Source organism: Thunnus maccoyii, chromosome 11 (genome assembly GCF_910596095.1).
Source record: "Thunnus maccoyii chromosome 11, fThuMac1.1, whole genome shotgun sequence".
Lineage (NCBI taxonomy): Eukaryota > Metazoa > Chordata > Actinopteri > Scombriformes > Scombridae > Thunnus > Thunnus maccoyii.
The window spans coordinates 17,702,239-17,724,010 of record NC_056543.1 but is presented as its reverse complement, the minus strand read 5'-3'; the positions used below and the strand labels follow the sequence as shown (position 1 = coordinate 17,724,010).

Below are 21,772 nucleotides of genomic sequence, written 5' to 3'. Positions count from 1 at the left end.
TGTAGTTTTCAACCTAGGCTGGGTTGGGTTTTTTTTAGCAGCAGGGTGTGTGTGAGAAAAATAAATGAAGAAATGAAGTCATGCAGCTGGTGTGGCAGTGTTTTCTGGACGGATCCAGGTTTTGGTCAGGGCTAGTACCTGAATGTGTGACAGATTAGCAAGTGATTGGATAAAGTGAGTAGAGGAGGCTTTTCTGAGTGAACAGAGGGTTGCATTGTCTGTGACAGATGCAATTTTTCATTAACCTTGTGTTTGATGTACTTAGTATCAAACCCCAATGGGACTCCTAATTAGTACTTTATTAAAGGCAGGTGTGCTGGAAAGACCTAATGAAGATGTGAAAAACACACAGACAGACCTGGGTAAGATAAAGCATGCTTCATTTATAAAGCACAATTCGTGCACATATGGGAAGTTCAATGTGCTTTACATTATAGATAAAGTGACAAACCTAAGTTAGATTTAGGTAATTTTCAATCATGACTTTTAGGCCTATCAATATTTTCTCCATATTTTGTTTTTGCTAGGAAACCGCAAATACATTGCTTGAGAATTTACAAAAATAGTGTCCACAAAAGGTTGAATGGCAGTGCAAAGTTATTAATATGTAATAATAATTAACAATGAATGAAATGAAATTACCTACAACACCACCACTGCTACTTACTGCATGCCTCCACTACTTGGATCACCAACCAGCCACCATTTCCTCTACTGCTAAAAAGAACTAAGAAAAAACAAACTTACAACCACCATTATTTTATATTTTATTACTAAAACATACAAAACATTTATTCGGATATTCACACACAGCCCAAATAGAAACACCTTTAACGGATGGATTTAGAAAGCCTTGTGGTACATTCCTCACAAGTTGGCATTCTCAGTAGACCTCTGCAAGCATTACCTACACAGAAATGGCCCTCTATTGTAGCTGCCAGTTATAACCTGAACGGACACGATGTCATACAAACAGTACACACAAAAGTACTCAGAGCATATGGTTCATATTTAAGCAAATCATATCAACACAAGTTAAACAAGCATCGCACTATTGCTGTCTTGCTAGAAATATTCAGTCTATGTCAAGTACATGGCTCAGAGAGGTATAAGATGATCTATAGGTTAATTTTAAATTGTTTAGTTGTCACTTTAAACCCAATAAAGGATTTCTCCTGGTGTATTAAGCGTAACACGATTTCTTTGAGATAATAAAGACAGTTTTTGTAGAACTTAACTTAAGTCAGTCAGTCATTTTTCAGTTGAAACTGTGATTTTTTTGGATTGGATTCAGTTGGTTGTGACTCTTTAGCACTGTTTTGCTAACTGATGTGTGTTAGAAGAAAGGTGTTAGAAAAGTGCATTAAATTTTCTGAACACAAATGACAGAATGCATCATTATAAAATTACAAAACAGCAAACTGTAGGGAAGAAGAGTCCATTTTCTGATGGCTTCTTCTCCTTTTATCCTGCTGGGAACAAGAAAGTATGATATTTAAAAATAGAATAGTAAAAAGAGAGTGTGCACATTTGCTGTTAAAAATCTTCAAACATTACCTGTTCTGAATAGAACACAAGTCTTCTTGCACTCATCCTCTGTTTCATAACGGTTGTCATTTCCACCACAGCCTCCATACCAAAACTGTGCACAGGCATTGGCCTGCTTGTCATAGTACCAGCGGATGCTATAGTCTCGGCAGTTGCCTTGGGACAAGCTGAGTTCACAGCGGGGATTGAGAGAAGGGGCCTCTGAGGAAGAAACAGTCTATGAGATGCATGTTTTAAAAAGCATATTGATGTAGAATTGAGATGAATTTAGGAGTACATTACTCACCTTCAGGTATGACTGGACTCACCACAGGCTGCAACTGATTATAGGTTAAGGATGAAACTGAGCCTAGTGTGGATGAAGATTTTGCAGATGAAGATGATGACGATGATATGACTGCCTCATTGGAGACGGAGTTTTCTCTCACTGGTAATAAAGATGCTGTTTTGTTAACTACAGCCACAGTGCTGCCACCCCGCACATGGGCCCTTAAGTCTAAATCTTCACCTTCATCATCCTCCACCACCTAAGAGTGGGACAACAACATAAAAATGCATCAGTGTTGAGTTGAATTCTGTACCATCAGTGATGACATTTACAACAGAGTACACAGTAAAGTAAAACAATACAGGATGTGTTTTCAGCAGAGACCTGAACAGGGAGAGGATCCGCACTGATAGGCAATGTGAAAGTGTCTCCACGGCCTCGGCTGTCGGTGCGTCTATGATTTTGGATCTCCTCTTGGTAACCATAACCATTCTTGTTGTTTCCATATCCATTGTTTCCATAACCATTATTGCCATAGCCACTATATCCATTGGTATTTTCTCCATGCCCATTGTTTCCATTAACACCAAGTCCATGCCCATTGTTTCCATTAAAACCAAGTCCATGCCCATTGTTGCTATTCCAGTGTCCATTTGCAATGTGATTGTAGATAAGGGCGCCATTTTCATCTTCACAGAACTGGCTGACAAGTTTAGACTCCAGTGCTGAAAATAGAAATAAAGGAAGCATTTATTTTACACTTTAGCTTTTATTGCTACATGTTTGATACACAGCATATATTTAAATCTGATTGTTCTCACCTGGTAGAGTGTTGAAGTCATCAATGAGGTACATATGTTCACTGTCAGGGTCAGAGGCAATGAGGTTTAGTTCTTGCAGGAACTCAGCCTGTGTCGGATCAGAAGAATTGACAATCCCAAGAGCGTACATCTCAATGTTTGCAGCATGAGCTTCCCGCACAGCTAAATCAAGTTTGACAGGCTCTCGCTTGTCGGTCTGACCGTCGGTGATGACGATGGCAACTTTTCTGACTCCAGGCCGGGCGCTGAAGAAAGCCTCCTGAGTCGCCTTTCTGATGGCGGTGCCAGTGTAGGTTCCCTCACCCATATAAGGCATTTTTCTGATTGCCTGCTTCACATCCTGTTTGCTCATGTAGCGAACCAAGTTGAACTCTAAATGGACATCCAGACTGTAGAGGACCAGCCCGATTCTTGTTGCATTGCGTCCAACTGTGGTCCGATCCACCAGCCTTGTGACAAAGTCTTTGATGATTTCAAAGTTCTCAGGGCCGACGCTCTCTGAGCTGTCAATGACGAAAACAAGCTCCATTGGCCTTTCCTTGCACTTGATGCCGCATCCTGAAAACAACAAAATATAGCCACTACTCTACTATTCCCCTGTACTCTAGTTTACCTAATGCTAGCTTTAAAAACATGTAGCATATAGAAAATCCTTATGCCAGAATCTGGACAAAACCAATAACATTTGACAACAAACCACCTATACTGTCATCAATAATTTGGCTCTACGTTCATGACAGTTGAGATTTGACTTGTGTCTTACCACAGATTTCTTTAATCAGCTTAATAATGTCCTCTCTCTGAAAAACATGACAACATTTACATTAGTAAAAAAGCTCTATGATTACTTGAATGGTCAAACATTAGTTGAATTAATTAACTTACTGTGAGGCCTGGATCTCCTTTTGTTCCTGGTCTTCCCTGAGATTTGAGAAAAGTTACAAACAATATCACTGTTTTAGTTTTGTGTTATTAAAAAATAGTGTGATGACAATTACCCAACATTTCATTGCAATCAAACAACTGATAAGTTTGCTCTCCTTTATGTTCATTCCCTCACATTCATATACTTTAAACTATGACTACAAGTCAGTAGATAGCTTCATTTATACTTAAACAAGATCTGTTCTACTCACTGCTTCACCAGGGACTCCAGGATCTCCTAAGTCTCCTTTTGTACCCTTCATTCCGCGCTCACCCTGTAATCCACGACCACCCTGTAAAAAGGGGAGAGTAATTCATCAGTCAAAGACCAGTTAATCAGAAATCAATAAAATATTTGAAAGATATATCAAAATCCCTCACCTTAGCTCCAGGATATCCGTCTCCTGGAGGCCCTCTAGGTCCAGTCATACCTTGAGATCCTGGCTCACCCTGAAATTAGAATAGGTTGAACTGAATGATACAAGACAGTTCTTGATTCTTGGTATACCATGAATTATTGTTGTTTTTCCTGCGGCTAGTTTGTCAGGCAGTTGTTGGCAGTGTAACATGTAAGCTCCAAATGATACAGCAGCACTTTCAATATGTAAAACAGTGGTAACATTTACCTTTGGTCCTTGAATACCCTCTCCCGTAGGTCCAGTTGGACCAGGAGGTCCTGGTCTCCCAACATTACCCTTAAAACACATGGTTAAAAGTAATCAGACCACTAGTTTATGAGCAAACAATATGAAAACATGCATATAGTAAAGGGTCAGATTCATTAGTGTGCATTGGTAAGGACAACCTTTAACCTTATATGTTGTCAAAGGTTGACTTTATTTAGTTATTAGCTATGATTCCGATTTCAATATCAATTATAATTAGATCAAACTGTTTGGTAGATAATCTGGTGATAATCTTACTGGTGGTCCTTGTAAGCCCTCTCCAGCTGGGCCGGGCAAACCTGGCAATCCTCTAAAGCCAATGTCACCCTGGAACAGACAGGACATTATCAAATGTTTTTTAAGCATTCTCATACACACACGTGAAAAAACATAGAAAAGAAACAAAAAAAACATCAGAGAAATAAAAATTGTAGACACAAACCTTGGGACCAGGAATTCCTATTCCTTCTGGGCCCGGCTCGCCTGGTAAACCCGGTAAGCCTGGAGGACCCTAGAAAAAGTACACTAATTATTTCAAACCATCTTGAATATAATTTACTGGTTACAGACGTTTAGGATGTGCAAAGTTTCAATATAATGTAATATAAGATGTGTATTTGAGGGTACAAACCACAGGGCCAGAGGCGCCTTCGCCTTTTGGACCAACTGGGCCTGGTAAACCAGAATGACCACGATCACCCTGATGAAACAAAATTCAGTGGTAAAGACTTATGACAACATACTGTCTATCTACTAATATGGTTAATAAATGTTCTAAAAACACTCTAAAATACCTTTGGACCAGGTAGTCCATGGCCTGTTTCTCCAACAGGGCCAGGGGGGCCAGCAGGACCTATATCCCCCTAGAGACAAGACAATGAAGCTGTAGTGATGATTATCAGAAACACTGTTGTGATACATTACATTGAATCAGACTCTATCTGGCAGCATTTCTGCTACTTGTCTACATGCCAGGATCAGTGTTAAGAGACAGTTTGAGTATACATTTTTAGTTATTTACCTTTGGACCTGATATGGACCGTCCTGGCTGTCCTGGCATGCCCTGCTGGCCTGGTAACCCACGTTCTCCCTGGAAGATAAGAGTCGACAAGAGACTTATGATCTAATTCATGCTTGTCCTTTTTTCTCATGATAATTGTGTTGCTAACAACTTGCAAAGGACTTGATTTCCTATTAAGTCTGACAAGCTTTTGGCTGAATACAAAGGCATAAACAACAATATATTCACTGTAGAATAAATGGAACGACGTTGGGAACTATCACACCACAAGAAAATACTTATTTCATTCTTACCTTTGGTCCAGAGGGTCCTGAGATCCCTGGAGGCCCATGTAACCCACGGATGCCTCTTAGACCCTGGTCACCCTAAGAGGAAGTACAACACACATCATGTGAGTGATTTGTTTGCTGTGAAATGAAATGTAAACAAAAGACATTATAATCTTTAGCATACTTTCTCCCCTTGAGTGCCAATTCCTTGTGCTCCCTCAGGACCTCTTAAACCAGGTAAACCAGGCTCCCCCTGAGAGATTAAATATAGATAAGAGATACAAAAGATCTTTTTTTAAACCTACTCAGGGATGACAGAATTCTGGAAATAACATAGTTGTTTACACTATGAGCCAATGGACAAAAAAAGGTTAGGATGAGATGCTGTGAGGAAACTTGTTTACAAAGTGGGAAGTTTTCCACAGAATTAGCATACCTTCTGTCCTGGAGCTCCATCCTCTCCCGGAAGTCCTGGCAGGCCACCTAAACCAGATGCTCCGGGCTCTCCCTGTAACAGTAAAATAGCACTATTTGATACTGGATGTATTCAGTATACTGACACCTCCCTTATGCTATAATAGACCATGTTTAAGTGAACTAATTTGGATCAGCACATGAGTTGTCTCACCTTTGGACCAGGCTCACCAATGCCTCTGTCTCCTGGAGCTCCCTGCTCTCCTGGTAAACCTTGGTCTCCCTAGAAATAGAAACAGCATGACAACATAAGTCATAATAAAAAAAATGTAACAAGCCTGTCAACATGTTGTTTGTCCAGTTTATGGTTTGGCTACACCTTTATTTTTTTATATCGTACATACATATTTATGTGCTGTTTACACATCTGTTACATTCAAGCCCTTGCCAAACGAGTTGACACAATGCTGATTAAGCCTATCACCTCCAGATATATCTCTGTGAATTTCACATTATACAGAGTTTTTAAATCTGGTGTCAGGTTTGACATTCCTGTGCTTGCCGGATGAATGCATACTTCACATGCTCTATGGGCAGAGCATGCGCACTAGAGACTTCCACCAGTCGAGTCGAATAACTTCCGGTTGGCTCTCTGCTAACTTGAAGTGGAATAAAATAATTTAATCGTGCGGCTCTTTTAGACTACAAATGATATCTGAATGGATCAAATTCAGATAGTGAAACGATTCACTTCATGGGGGTTGTGTGACGCTTAAAACAATCTATCCACCGTTTTACAGCTGCAACAGTAGAGACAAAGTAGGCTACGGCGGAGCATATGATTTAAGCACATGTCAACACTGTTCTTATAATTACTTTCACTGCCAGAAGGGGGAGACAAAAGTCCTGCACTCAGCTTCAAATACAGTATTTCTGTCCTTTCTATTATAATGATGTTAACAAACAATAGATTGATTGTCTCCTGTTGACAAATTCTATTTCGACATGTCCTGCTTCACAATAAAGTGAGAAGACAGTGTAAAATTGTTACCCTAGAGTGACCTGGAATCAAATTCGGATCCTTTTCAGTATGAAGTAGTAGCGCTAACCATTGTAACGAAGGAGGTATAAAGTCCCAGTTGGGTACAGGTGCAGCACAAAAGCACCTTCATCAGGCAAACTTGACCAAGACCCTGGAGGTCAAAAGTTTGCATTAATTTTTTGGGAGCTTGCAATGTTGAGCATCAGGACTACAATTCCTTTTCCTCTCAGTGCAAACCATTGTGCTTCCTCTCTACAACCAAACAGGTGTTAAACAAACACATGCAGCATTTCATACAATAGGTGTTTTAACAAACCTTAGGTCCAGGTAAACCTTCTCCTGGAATTCCTCTTACTCCTGGTGGACCTCTTGGACCTTCCATTCCCTGCACAATAACACCAGTTATAGGGAAATCAGTACAAAGCTATGTTGTTATTTTATGTAAATATAGATGAAGACATTTTGCTGACCTTCTCTCCTTGTATGCCCACTCCTGTCAGTCCAAGTGGCCCTGGAAGACCTGGGGGCCCCAGTTCACCCTGGAAGTAAATTACCACAGTCCAGTTAATACATAACTATCTGATCTCAGTCACATATTTGGCTATGTAGGTGTTAACATTGTACTGAGTAGATGACGGAATAGTTATATATGGATAGGTAAAGTGTGGCACCAGGAGAAAAGTTACACTGGATACAGAACTGACTCTTGAGGTATTTTACTCAGGAGTACCTATGCACAGTCTATCCTTTTTGGCAGATAGGAAATTACCAAGAGCTACAGCATGCAGCTGTAATGATTACAGTGTCTAGATATGTTAATGGTCAATAGTTTTAAATTCTGCAATAAGATGCAGAAAAACTACCAAACCCAAACGGTCAAGGCAGATGGCTGCCCACCTAGAGCCCAATTCTGCTTGAGGTTTCTTTGTGTTAAAGAGGAGTTTTTCCTTGCCACTGTCAACAAGTGATTGCTCATGGGGGAATTATGGTTTGACTTGTTCTATGTGAAAAGTGCCCTGAAATAACTTTTGTTATGATTTGGCGCTATATAAATAAAATTGAATTGAACTGAAATGAATTGAAGAACTATAACCCAGCACTCACTGGTATCCGCTGCTAAAAGAGGATTATAAATTATGTGAGAGCAGTGCAGGTATAAAAAGGAAAATTACATAAATAGACCAATATAGCACAGTCCTAAAGCCTGGAAATGTACGTGTCTCAAGCAGTAAATGAGACATTTAAGTGTGTCCATGACAAGGATAACTTCACCTGTGTATTATGTATATAGTTACACAGTATTTATAGTACATAGTGCACCCCATGTGCCACCTTTAACTTTAAGTAACCAGATGTTTCATTTAGTACTAGTGCCTTAATCAGTCTGGCGTTCCAAGAAGCCATCTTTATAATTGTAGCCTAGAGGATATTTGGGCTCCCTTATGGATTTCATTAGTGCCTTTCTTGTGTACACATGTTGCAGTAAATTCTGTTTCCTAAATGATCATTATATAACCCACCTGTTCTCCTTTGATTCCTGCACCCTGCTGCCCTCGCGGCCCCCTCGGTCCAGGAAGCCCCCGATCCCCCTGTGGAACAAAATCAGGTCATCTCTGTCAGTTACATCACAGCCAGCCATTTGCCTTTGGTTCACAGCCAAGTCAACATTGTTCTCTAAGAATAGAGTATGGAAGAAGAGCATGTTGACTCCTGTTACGTTCTTGTGATTGATACAAAATGATCATATGTTCCAGGAATGGAACTGCATTTTTTTCCCCTTTTCTTCATGGTACCTCTTGACTACGCGATTCCCCTTTGAGAGGGCTCTTTACCCCTTTACAGTACTAGTGAATTATAAAGTGAAAGGAGTTGCTGATGGGAGCAGCCTGAGCAACATCCTAAGTGTAATGAAATGCGGACGACAAAAAGATCTAATCATATAAACTCTGAGTGTGTGTGTGTGTGGAGAAGAAAGGGTCTGACCACCTTGGACACAAGCACTCTGATCCCTTTTTATAAGAGATAGAGTTCAACAGAGGAGTAAAACCTACAACAACCAGAAAGTCTGGCACAGGTTAAACAGATGTGTACTCGTTTGAGGACATTTCCAGTACATTTACTCAAGTACAGTACAATTTTGAGGTAATTGTACTTTACTTGAGTATTTCATGCAACTTTATACTTCACTACATTTCAGAGAGAAATCTTGTACTTTTTACTCTACTACATTTATTTCACAGCTATAGTAACTAGTTACTTTGCAAATCAATATTTTAATCAGTTGTTTTATAAATGGCAAGACACTGATATCTAATTTTAAACATAAAATATCTTAAGATTTGTAGGATAAATGTAGACCTCAAGGTCTATATGCATTGTTATAGAAAGTATAAGGTGTTAAAATTAGCTTCAACATTAAAATGCTGCTTACATTTACACATCAATCAATCAGTTTTCAAATAACAGTCTAAAATTGGCTATTTTCATAATGAGTACTTTTGATACTTTAAGTACATTTTGCTGACGATACTTATATACTTTTACTTAAGGAAGAGTTTGAATACAGGGATTTTACCTATATTTGAGTACTTATTTCATTGTGGTATTGCTACTTTTACTTAAGTAAAAGGTCTGAGTACTTCTTCTACCACTGAATAAAATATACTTATATTTCTTTACACATAAATACGCTCCTCTCATTGTCTAATTTACCCACAAGTTCTGTCTTGAACAGCAATAAACAGTGAGACGGTATTGCTGCAAGTATTACATACTAATCTCAGTTAATTGTGGTTAGGTTTTCTTCTATGCAGCCATACAATAAGACAGGCTTCCGGCAACAATAATCTTCATCAGTTTTTGTATACTGTAAGCCATTTATTACTACTCCCGGTGTTGCATGTCTTGTTAAACCACAGGTTGAAAACCTTGCATTCTCCATTTGAATGGGGTGTTAGCAGAGTCTATTGTAAAATACTGTACATGTACTGTACCATAGTGCAACATGTTGCAGCATGAAGAAAAAAAACACACAGTTTTTAACAGGCTTAACACATCAACAACAGAGTGAGTGGCAACGCTTGAATGAACACCTGAGTTGTGAGTCAGTAAGTTGGAACTGAGTGAGCTGTGGTTTTGACAGATGCAGGCCATGAACTGCGGACTGGCCCGGTTATGTCCAAGTGGACTGAAAGATTTACCCTCAAACATCAGTCAGAAGGTCAATACAATGTGTTTTTACGTTAGTGTATTTTTAGGCCTGAGAGTTATGTTTATTAGCTGCAAAAATCTTGATGGTGGTATTTAACAACAGTTGATGTTTTAGTTCTCCAAGGATAGAGATCTGGATAGAGATGAAAGCTTATGGGCAATGGCTAATTTGGGTTAAGTAGTTACGATTTCATCATTTCATACTGTTTTTATATATGCTGCAGATGCGTTTAGATATCACTCTCCTCTCATCAATAGGCCTTTTCCACAGTAGACATTTTGACTTGTCATAGTAGGAAAAGCACATGTGTTACTAATAACATTAATGGTGACTTTGTCATATTCAAGTGTCCCAGTTACCAGGACCCTGAAATGAAAGTGAAATGGAATCCTGTCATCATTAATTTATTATTTACACCTGTGCTTTTGCTACTGTGATGTGTCAGAATGTCTTCAAGTAAAACAGCCTTTATCTGCAGCCCCTAATCATGTACTGGTATCTGGATGACATCAAACAAAGGCAAAATCACTCGGTCTTTGCACAAAAAATGTAACAACAGAATTAACCATTGATAGCAGAGCTTAAAGCTAAATTTCCCAAAGTCAAAGTACAGATCAAAGGATTGACTCAGTCAGAGTAGGGAACTTTGTCATCACCATTTCTCTGTCTGCTTTTCCTCTCTGCTTCTCCTGTCAACTGGGAAATAAATTAAGAACATTGCCTTATTTAAACTTTGATAGGTTTTACACCTGAGCTGTTAGCTACTGAGCAGCTTTACTGGGAGTCAATTGCTTTGCTCAAAGGTATCTTGATTATTCAGTGCAGGAAAAGTGGGGCCACTGTTGGCAGGATTTCTGCAAAACATGTATACATGTCTGTGCATATTTGGGGATATTTAGGGATAAATTTATGATAAGCTGAAACTTTATTTAATTGATCTTAATAATTTGTTAAGCCTGTCACACCGACGGACATTTTGGTCTTTTGGCAGTCTAGACACTAGAAAACAAAGATTAACAAAAGTATCACGGCATGTTCTAGTTTTGACCGAGACAATGTTACCATTGTGTAATTAGTTCTCTGACTCAAAATAATACCTTTGGTCCGGGAAATCCCTCGCCCTGGGGTCCTTTATCCCCTTGAACACCTTGTGGTCCTGGAGGTCCCTATAAACAAAGCCAGATATATGTCACCCAAAAAGCTCAGATCAAAGGACCTGTTGGCTTCCTGAACAGATCACATTTGCCTCATTTGTCATTGAAGGAAAATAGACGCATAGTCACAGACACAAAAATCATATGATTTGACAATTTGGTAAAGAAATAAGAAACATAACTCACAGAAAGGCCAGGTTCACCCACTCCTGGAGGACCAGGTGGACCTGAGCGGCCTGGGAATCCAATGTCACCCTGCAGATTTATAATAAGTCAGTGTAAGAAGAGAAACACACGGAAATGCAAATAGCAAATAAACAATCACAATATACAAGAAAGTATTCAGAGGAGAGAACATAACATGACTCACTTTCGGTCCAGGAAGCCCAATACCAGTTTCCCCCTGAATTCCTGGAGGACCGGGTGGGCCACGTTCACCCTGTGATCACAAACATAATAACACTTAACACTAGTGCATATTGGAGCTTAAATACTGTACCAAAATAGTGGAAGAACATGAGTCCTGAACCAAAAATTTAGTGTTATCCTTGCTTATAATTGTTTTTTCTCTCTTGTCTCTTTGTTGTCTCAACACAACAAAGGATTGTTGGAGACTCTTTACAACATCAAAATTTAGATCCATTACATGATTTGCTTGAGGTTTAGATAACTTTGATCTAAAAATAAAAGACAAAAGGTGAAGAGCCTGACCTATGTAATATTTCACTGCATTTCATTTAAATTTAGTCTGAAATTTTAATTAAGGAGTTATCATTCATTGTTTCAGGAATGTTAATTTGAATGTGAGGACTGTGTATTTGGAGACACTTAATATCTAATTCTTTTTCTGAAATATATATAAATAAAAACAACAAGTAAAAACATACAATGACAAGGCTTGTCGTACTGGAGTCATAAATACAAATTTTACTACATGAAGACCACCATGACTTCTGTTCATCCGTACAAATGCTGCCTACATGTCCTCACATGGCGAGACGGTGAGCATACACTGGTTTTCCATGTATATTATTATCTACAGACCCTGCTGTAGGCACTTCCTAGTCTGTATTTAGAAACAGGATACAAGCTATTGGGAGAACCTGTAGTAAGATTTTTTGCTGATGGTTCCTTCCTTTTAATGGTGAATTGCAGTAATGATGGGGAAGACTTTGGCTCATTTCCAAATGTTCACATAGGGCTCTATTACCAGACAAACACGCTAAAGACTGGGGTGGTAAAGCTCCAACCTCTTGTTTAAACTTAATTCATAAAAGGAAATGTAAAGGTCACAGCAGATGTGCACGATGGGGTAAGTAAAAGTTGTTAAAAAGGGGCTGACCTGCTTTCCCTGAGGGCCCTCTGGTCCAATGTCTCCATGTGGTCCTGGCAACCCCTGAGCGGAGACAACATACAACCATTAATCAAGGAATACATTCGGATATGTGTCTGCATTTGAGTTTGTGTGCCAGTCTGTCTGAATAGGAGGAAATGTTTGACATGAGCACATGAATTAGTGATTTTATTTTCTTTAGTATAAAGTGTATTTTCCTTTAGTTTAGGAATTCACATGCAGTATTCCTAACACACACAGGAGTCCTTATAACGCACAATTGTGTAAATGTAGACTGTTATGCTAATGTACAGCCAAATCTTTAAAAAATATATTAATATTGTTTATTTTTTATTTAAATCTGAAATCAGCTGTACTGTACTTCAAGTTAAACCTGAATACCCATATCTTTTAGTTAAAAACAGCTGTCTTCTCTCTTTTGTCTGCTTATCAATGAAATATAAAGTATTAACTATTAAAGACAAGCTCTAACATCAGATGAATTACATATTTTACTCCTCAGTTGGTACTGACCTGCAGACCTCTAATTCCTCTTGAACCAACTGAACCCTCGGGACCCTGTAGCAAATCACATAAAGAAGAGAATGAACATTATGTCAAATACATTAAGAGATAAGTATGAAACTAAACATGATACTCAGTACATGTGGTGTCATTAGTGCTGCCGTACCCTGTCTCCTTTGATTCCTGGAGTGCCACATTCACCCCTTTCACCCTGTGTAGAGATTACAAGTATTGCTTGAATTCTTTCTAATGAAATAAAATACTGTCGTCATTAATCTGAATCACTTACCTTCTCTCCTTTGTAGCCTGGTTTTCCCTGAAAATAAGTGTAATCACATGTTATGTGTGAAAAAGCAACAGTGCTAATTATATGTATTAACTTTCTTTATAATGTATGGTTCGAATTACCTCAGCGCCTTCTCGTCCAGGTAGACCACTTAGTCCTGCTTCACCCTGATATAACAAGATTATACGGACTCATTACATCAATAAGTATAAGTTTATCCACTCTTACTTTAATGCAGAATAAACTGTCTGAATTTGCCTGTACAGGTAGAGGAAAGAAACAAAAAAAAGTGATTGGTTCCAAAATTAAACATATAAATTAAACATTTGATGAGATAGACACCTAACAAAACACAACACAAATAATAGCGTTGACTTCTAATGGACCTAATGGACAAATAATAAAATAGACATATTGGCCAAATTAACATGTGTCTAGACTCAAAGAGTAAGATTAAGGCGGGATTTTAAAATGCCAATAGGAGGGATGGTGTGGTTCAACTGTTGGACAGCGTCAAGCTCCATCACTACTTGATTCATAATTACACCATAGATCAAAAACATAAATGAGTGCCTTCAGTGCTTAGAGAAACAAATCAAATTAACTTATAATCAATTCTATGTTTGATTTGAAGCCTGACATGCATTTCTTTTGTACAACAGTCAAGATGTGAAGAAATAAAAGCGAGTAAAGCTGTGTCAAGAGCAATCCCAAAACAAGAGACAATATTTTACTTTTGCACTTGTGTTTAGGTGTAAAAAGCTACAACAGAGTTTGTTTTCTGAATTTTAAGGCAGACTCACACATGACAGGTAAATATTACATGTGGATACACATTTGACACAACTGAACTTTTGACATCTGCAGGAAATCAGAACCTCTGACTTACTTTTGTGTAGCTGAAGAAGATCAATTAAAAATCCAACATTTAACCACTTTGATCACCAGTGAGCATCATCTGGTTTCAAAGGAAGGTACAGCTATGTACTCTCACTGTAACAGTGACAAGGGATGCTGTGTTTTCTATGAACAGAGCTCAGTGGGAGCATAAATATAAAGGGAATAAAAAGGGCCTAAAATCAAACCTTGTGGTACTCCACAGGAAATGGGTGAAGAGGGGGAAGTAAGAGACAAAGAACTACAATGCATGTGATTAACTGTTATTAGTAATGACAGATAGTAATGAAAGTTAAGTTCATTACACACATAAGAGCCTGAAGTTTACTTTTTGTGTAAATTGTAAGATTCCAACCCTTTATTTCCTCAAGAACATTATAGCGTTTCTCCTCATACTTACTGTTTGAGCAGATCACTATCCATTTGGACTTCTATAAATTATATGTACATCGGTAATAAATGATAAATAGTGAACTATTGGCAGGTTTCCATTTGCACTACAGCAGGTAGTGTTTTACATTATAAACAATTCTTTTCAATTCAATTCTTGAGCTCATTATTAACTACTGGTTACTTTGGGCTTACAAACATTATTTGACCAAATACTTCACAATTTACAGACACTGAATAACCTGGTGCAGGAAGCCTGACAACTTCTTCCAAAAAAGAAAAAGAAAAATTGATGTCAGGTGTGGAACACCTAGAAAGGTATTACATAACTTGTAAAAAAAAAAAAAAAAAAAAAAAAATAGCCCATATGTCCATCAAAAGGCATGCACCTTTTGCCCTTTAAGCCCTGGGGCTCCGTCATCTCCGGGGCGACCTTTCTTCCCCTGGAGAATGAAACAAAATCAGGGTTTAGATTTGATTCATTCTTCTTCTGACACTTTTTTACTACTTATTACAAAGAAGTCTATGACCCATAACCTGAAAATGAAAGGTTATCTTAACCATGTTTCTGCAAAGTGAAAGCAACATATATTTTGTAGGCAGGTATTGTTTAAAAACTGAGACAGCAAAGGAGAAAAGGGTCACAGGGCTGAATGTGTTACATGTGAGGGCTGTATGATATTTGAAGCCATAGGTGGGCATGAGGTGTCTTGTCCACAGGGCCAGGGGTCATTGTCTTGAGCTGCACCTGGACAGTGTGTGTCAGTTGCTATTCACCAGAAATCGCTAGTTTTTGACCATTAAACTAATGAGAGCAATTATGAGAGCCTCTTAGTCTGAGTGTAAGAATTTGAAGAATCTCTCTAAGGATAAAGCACCTGGTTAATGACCATGCAGCTGTCTGTCAGCAACATGATTATCTGCCTGGTCGCAGGAAAGCTTGACATTACATGAACTGTCAGCTATCTTAAGAGGAGAGGGGCGGATGAGTGAAAATATCTGTGTCTAGAGGGGCCCGTACCATCTTCTAGCACCATGATGCATAATATCCGGTGCCTCATTATGTACTGTAGTCCTTCTATCCCTGCGTAACTGACCAGGATGTAGGGGTGTGATTTATGATGGCCAAAGGTCCGGCTTTATAGGCAGTTGGAGCTATAACTGTGGTGCCTCTGGTTTCCATGGGGGATATCTTATGTTGCTTGAGAAATGCACAATAACTGTCTAAGACGGGGCACACAAAGTAGCAACAAACATATTTCTCTGGGAATAGAAGACCACTATCTCTCCTTTCCTTCCCTGTTGCCATAAGTTTACTTGTAGAATGTGGGACAAGACCACCTATCCCATTACTTTGCTTGTGCAAATGCCTGCTAGCTATACTGAGGTGGAGGGGGGTGATTATCCTGATTGTTTGAAACTGCACAATTACCATTCCTAAAATATCAGGATCATGTCAGATTTCCCCACACAAAATTTCAAACGTCCGTCCCTCTGACAAACTGACTAGTGACACTTCAAAGAAAAAATTTGGTTGCAGGATATTTTGAAAAGTTGGAGGTTAAATACTCACCGCAGGCCCAATGGGTCCCCTCTCTCCTTTCTCACAAGCACATGTCTGAATCAGAGGGCACTTGAAAAATAAGAGACACGTTTGCTGAACTGTCATGAACGTAATTCTATACAGTCAAAGTGGATCCCCTTCATCTAATTACACATTATTAAATATCAGAAGATTCTGTGTAAGAGTTGTTCAATTGAAACAATACTTACTCCTTCTTCAGCCAAGTCAGTCTGCAAAGAAAAACAAAAGCTGATGAATATCTGACAGAATTTGAGTTGTAGCAATATTACAGACCCTAATCAGTAATGTACAGTATATTTGTTGTGATAATTCAATGTAGCACAATAAATGCCTATGAAACTACTTCATACAAACAGTAGTTTTGGGAAACCAGGTAAATAGGCATTTCAACTTGAAAAAAATGAATGAATATATCAACATTAAGAACACCTTTTGAAGTTTTTTTATGAATGGTGACTGACAAAGAAAGAAATGAATGTCTAAATGTAAGTCATTTACTCTTACTGTAAAGAGAATATAACTGATCAAACCCAGTTGTTTATACTCAAATAATTGTGTTGTGACATTACAAGTAAGACAGCTTTCCCAGAAAAAGAGACAAAAAAGAATAAATTGCTGGGCTGAAGGAAATCCCAGGGGATATACTCATGTAGAGATCAAACAGGGTTTTTTTTCCCAAAAGCTGCGTAAAAAGCTTAAAATCCAGAGCTGTCATAGACATTCTTTCATTTGTTTCTCTAGAGCTTTTGTCATCACTCCATCTCTACACGAATACCTGAACAAGCCTGCCCATGTGTCAACTCTGAATACATGCTCACTCAAAGCAAATACATCACTTTTCTTCTCAGCGCTGTCTGATGAATGACATGGTATTATACTCACTATTTTAGTGACAATCTTTTCGACTATGTCTTTGTCCTGTAAATTATGGAGGAAGTGGGAGGCGGGAGAGCTGGCGAGCAGACGGAGCTGGGCCACATTGGCTGGCTCGTTGGCTGTTCGGGTGATGCCCAAAGTGAAGAACTTGATACCCTGGTTCTTGGCATCAGCGACAGCAGAGAAAATGTCAGGGTTTCTTGGGTGGGAAATGCCATCTGTAAGCAGCACGGCTACTTTGATGCTGCCAGGGCTTGACTCCTCCAGGTAGATCCTGGTCATGTTGGTGATGGCGTAGGTGGTGTAGGTACCATGCCCGATGTAGATGATGGGAGCTATACGGGTCTTGAAGTTCTCTTTGCCCCTCCAGTCTTTGAAGGTTTGCTCTTTGATAACATGACTGCTGTACTGCAGCAGAGCCACCTTCAAGCTCAAGCTGTGGCCAGTCTGCAGCCGTACCTCTTGGAGTCTATCCACCATGTTCATAACAAACTGCTTTTCCTGTTCGTGATTGTCCTTGGCACTTTCAGAGCTGTCCAACAGGAAGGAGATCTCCAAGGTGCAGTCGTTGTCTAGGATGGCTGTGAGCACACAGAACAGGATCAAGGACTGTTTACAAGTGTTACTCCATTCACTGATTAAATGACTGATTACATTTTAATGTAACTTAATATTTTTTTCTTTCAAATCTATAAGTTTCACACAGAGGAGAAATAAATCAAAGTAAGAAATGATCACGTCCAGACCCTTTTTGGTACTGTAATATATTGATTAAGCTGGCGAAATAAAGGAAAACACACACACAAAACACTTTTAGACTGAATACAATCCTGTGGCAACACTATGATGAATTTCTAGCACCAAAAGAAACAGTTTTTGGTTTGTGAATAAAAATATTTTCATTCATTGCATTTTTAATTCATTTTCTTACCTTGTCCATCATGAATATTTTCAGCCAGAGGTTTTATCCTAGATTTCTTGTTAGCTTTTCTGTCCTCATACAAGTCTTGGGCCCAGACGCTGGTCAGTGCTGTGACCAGCAGCACTGACATGAAGGAGGGGAACATCCTTCTTCCAACTATGGAGACAAAATAGCAACAACAATTCAAAATCAATCAATGTCACTGTCCACAAAAGTAGTTTCTGCATCAAATCAGAGTGGAACAGATTGTGCATCCATACATTTTATCTGCTTAGGTTAAGTACATTTTAAAAACTATTTGTCCTTAAAATGTCCTTATCTTCAAATTGACTCACTTTCCAACCTCCTTTAGAAATGCTGCAATTTCTAGTATTTCAGTGTCCTAATTTGAGTGCAGCCCAAAATGCAGAGTTGGAAAAAGGTTGCAGGAACAGCCGAGGACCAGGGTGCACAGTGAGCTCCAGTTAGCTCATTGATTGTTTAGCAGCAGCAGCAGCAGCAGCAGCAGTGTCAGTCATCCATGGGAGCAGAGAGTGAGAGACCCTGAAACACTTTCTCCTCCTTTATAAGGAGGAACCGACAAACCAGATCCAATGGAGCCTCGTCAAGACTCCTGCTCTGCCCTCAGGGCAGGGGAAGGCTGGAGTATGTTTCCAACAGCGAGGCAATGTTATGTGTGTTTGCTGAAATTGGTATTTTAATCACCACAAAGACAATCAACTACAGATGTTTATGTTTACTAGGGGGTACCTTGTTTTTTTAAACACCACAAAATTATAGTCATCATGGACTGTAATTGCATCTTAGTGTATTTGTCACACTTTGTTATGTTTTTAGTGAAAGTTACTGTGAGGAAAAAATGTCTGATGATGTTTTAGACAAAGTTTATTGATGTGAGTCTTGAAGCTGAAAAATAAGCAAGTTGTTTCCATGTTAAATAGGGAGGAATGGGACAGTTGTCCAGTACATCTTTATTCTGAAACTGCACCAGTTAACTATTTGAGACACTGGCAGAGAGTCAGGGTTATATTTTAATTCTCCTTTTCTATACAAACAAATTGTGAACTCTGGACTGTAAAAGCATTTTTTGCCAGCAAAGTTGTTCATAAAGTCAGAAAAGGTAGCAAAAAATGTCCGATATGATTTACAACAAGGTGACCTTTTGACTGAGAGGTTTTTGGCAGATAATTTATAAAGTGGCATTGGTGCCAGCATAAATTCCACAGGTAGAGTGTTTTAAAGTTCAGAGGTCCTAATGGCAAAGGCCTGGCCACCTTTGGTCTCCAACCTGGACTCTGGAATGACCATAAGAGCCCTGCCTGAGGAAAACAAAGTTAAAAGGTCCTAAAATGACCAAGAAATGGCAGCTATTGTGGATATGCTCCAGTTAGATTCTGGTCTGTTTTACTTATCAGACAGTAGATGATCACATTATTTTCAATGGAGGCCTAAACTAGACTGATCAATGAAAATAGGCTAAGATCATCAAGCGGTCAGCAAAGGATAAAAGCTCTACAATATTGCCAAAATAACATCCAGAGAGTATGAGCTTTCTGTATGAACTCCCTCTGATGGCATGTTACACACAGGTCTATAAAATTTCCCTACATCAAAATTATTGGGCAGAAAACCAAATATTTCTGTTTGAAGTGACGAGCAGGAGCTATTTAAACAGAGGCAAGTACATCAAGATGATGATGAGGACATTTACTGTCCAGCCTCTTCAGGTGAATATGACACATCTCCAAAGTATGAGCAGGTAGAAGAGCAATGAGGCCTTCACAGTAACCTCAGACTATGAAAGTATGAGCTTTAATGTGTAATTTTAAGAGTACCTTTTGTTGGTTGTTGTGATTTGTTTCTTTTAATTATCATTGTATTAAAGAGGGTAGCACTCAGAATGGCATGCAATTTCTTTTTCTAAAAAATAAATTACTGGAGTCTTCAGGTGGTATTTCACCTTCCAGACCCTAAAAGATGACCATCTGACCGTTCACTAGTAGAGGTGACCTTTAAGCGTACTCCTCCTGGTGTGGTTAGAGAGATGGGGCTTTTCCTGTGCATACTGGCTGAGGATTCATGGAGTTTTCTGTCCTGCTGTGCTTGAGGTTAAGAGGCTTTGTATTACAAAGCTCCAGGCAAGAAGTAATTAGAGACTTTCTGACACAAAAGAATGTTGCACTGAATGATGGTTTGGCAAAATCCACCCTGTCACTTTTCTCTATGATAGATGACAACCATTCATAGGGTTCCTATATGCTGGAGCAACATTTGTAAGTTGTGAAAATTACTGTCTTTACCGTACATTCATCACTGACTGAATCATTTTGTTTATGTTCCCCGTGGTGTTTGTGAATACTTCTCACTTCTGATTACAAAAGTGGAGACTTGTTTTCAAATTGCAAGTTTTAACTCAAGACATCCCAAGACATACAGAAAGTGCATCCACCAATGACAGTATCACAAGCCATATACAGTAGCCTACAATGAGGTGAGAAAAGATAGACCGACTGAGTCAAATCGATCGACTAATAGCTCAACTAAACCCCATTTTAAAGAGTTCAAATGCTCTTTTTAGGTGGAGGGTTGTCTCTACTTTTTTGTCTTCCTCATACTCATGGGCCACTAAATTCTTTTTGGGTTTTAACATATCAAATACATATCTCCTACAAGCCATTTTGTAAATTTTAGAGAAGGATTCGAGTAGTTTAGTTTAAATAAATATTTAAAACTGTTATTCAAATACAGAATAAAGTTGTTTGTCCAATGAGTGCTGTGGAAATGTTGCAAAGACAGGTTTTCTTTTAATTGCATTCATCTCTGTGAGCAGATTTCTTTAGATTTTGGAATTTACCTCGTATATGCTTAATGGAAATGTAGGATGTAAAATTAAAATCTTTGTTAGATATATAATGTCATTTATAAATAGCAGTCAGAGCAACAATTATAGTCACAGTTCAATGCTTGTTTTTTCACTGTGGTAATACATTATGAGAAATAAAGTAAAACCCGAATTTGGATTAAATCGATTTTAGTTAGATTTCATCTTAAGAGTTTATCACTGCATACATCAAAGTCTAACAGTTGAGAGTGAAATAAAACTTACGTCTTGCCGACTCAAAGGGTCACTACTTGATTATGGCATGCCTGAAGGGTGCCCATATTGGTTACTTTAAGAAAGTGCCAGGTATGTGCTATTTTCTCATCAATAAGATCTTCATATGAACTATCATCATACAGTAGGAATTTAGAAATGATGCCGTATTAGTGTGTGACCATATTGGAAAAACTCCTACATGAACAAATGATTAGAGAACAGAAAAAGCTGCACACTCTGGTCCTTTGTAATATAAAGGTAAAATAAAAAACACAGGCGTGTAATCTATGCCAAATGAACACCTACAAGGTGCTGGAGGATACAATACATATACAATAACAACTTCTAAATGCACCTTATTTTCAGTTCTATGGTACCTGTATTAAAGATGGCTTTACTAACCACATTTATGACACGTTAAATAGTTTGTGAAGTAAATGAATACAATTGCAACCTCATGCAGCATGATGGCAGCAGCAACAGCAGCAGTAGTAATGTGTGCAGGTCAGTGCTGCCCTCCTGCG

At 38.7% G+C, this 21,772-nt stretch overlaps 1 protein-coding gene across 3 annotated transcripts; it reads right to left on the bottom strand.

Annotated features, from left to right (window-relative positions):
- Positions 1–799: 799 nt before the first annotated feature.
- Positions 800–21,739, bottom strand: col28a2a (collagen, type XXVIII, alpha 2a). 3 transcript variants are annotated; one of them, XM_042426810.1, is made up of 36 exons: positions 21,703–21,739; positions 18,161–18,307; positions 17,236–17,810; positions 16,542–16,562; positions 16,342–16,401; positions 15,158–15,211; positions 13,604–13,648; positions 13,485–13,511; positions 13,362–13,406; positions 13,205–13,249; positions 12,680–12,733; positions 11,708–11,776; positions 11,524–11,592; positions 11,281–11,349; positions 8,493–8,561; positions 7,443–7,511; positions 7,289–7,357; positions 6,145–6,213; positions 5,953–6,024; positions 5,701–5,769; positions 5,541–5,612; positions 5,248–5,316; positions 5,021–5,089; positions 4,858–4,926; positions 4,669–4,737; positions 4,485–4,553; positions 4,188–4,256; positions 3,943–4,011; positions 3,774–3,854; positions 3,523–3,558; positions 3,401–3,437; positions 2,638–3,195; positions 2,201–2,541; positions 1,835–2,075; positions 1,558–1,749; positions 800–1,472 (listed from the first exon to the last, which is right to left on the bottom strand). In XM_042426810.1, exons 2-36 carry the CDS (start codon positions 18,294–18,296, stop codon positions 1,465–1,467), a joined length of 3,735 nt encoding a protein of 1,244 aa, XP_042282744.1. In that variant the 5' UTR covers positions 18,297–18,307; positions 21,703–21,739; the 3' UTR covers positions 800–1,464. The 3 variants fall into 3 exon arrangements, with proteins under 3 accessions (XP_042282744.1, XP_042282745.1, XP_042282746.1); XM_042426811.1 differs by having other exon boundaries at positions 800–1,469; XM_042426812.1 differs by lacking the exons at positions 800–1,472; positions 1,558–1,749; positions 1,835–2,075; positions 2,201–2,541 and having other exon boundaries at positions 2,914–3,140.
- Between the last annotated feature and the right edge of the window lie 33 nt (positions 21,740–21,772).

Excerpts from the sequence above, each read along its gene's own strand:
- col28a2a (XM_042426810.1), bottom strand. The coding sequence starts at position 18,296 with ATGTTCCCCTCCTTCATGTCAGTGCTGCTGGTCACAGCACTGACCAGC. Across the intron at positions 6,025-6,144 it reads TTGGTGAGCCTGGTCCAAAG|GGAGAGCCCGGAGCATCTGG; the intron begins GTGAGACAACTC and ends TTACTGTTACAG. Across the intron at positions 4,554-4,668 it reads TAGGAATTCCTGGTCCCAAG|GGTGACATTGGCTTTAGAGG; the intron begins GTTTGTGTCTAC and ends TGTCTGTTCCAG.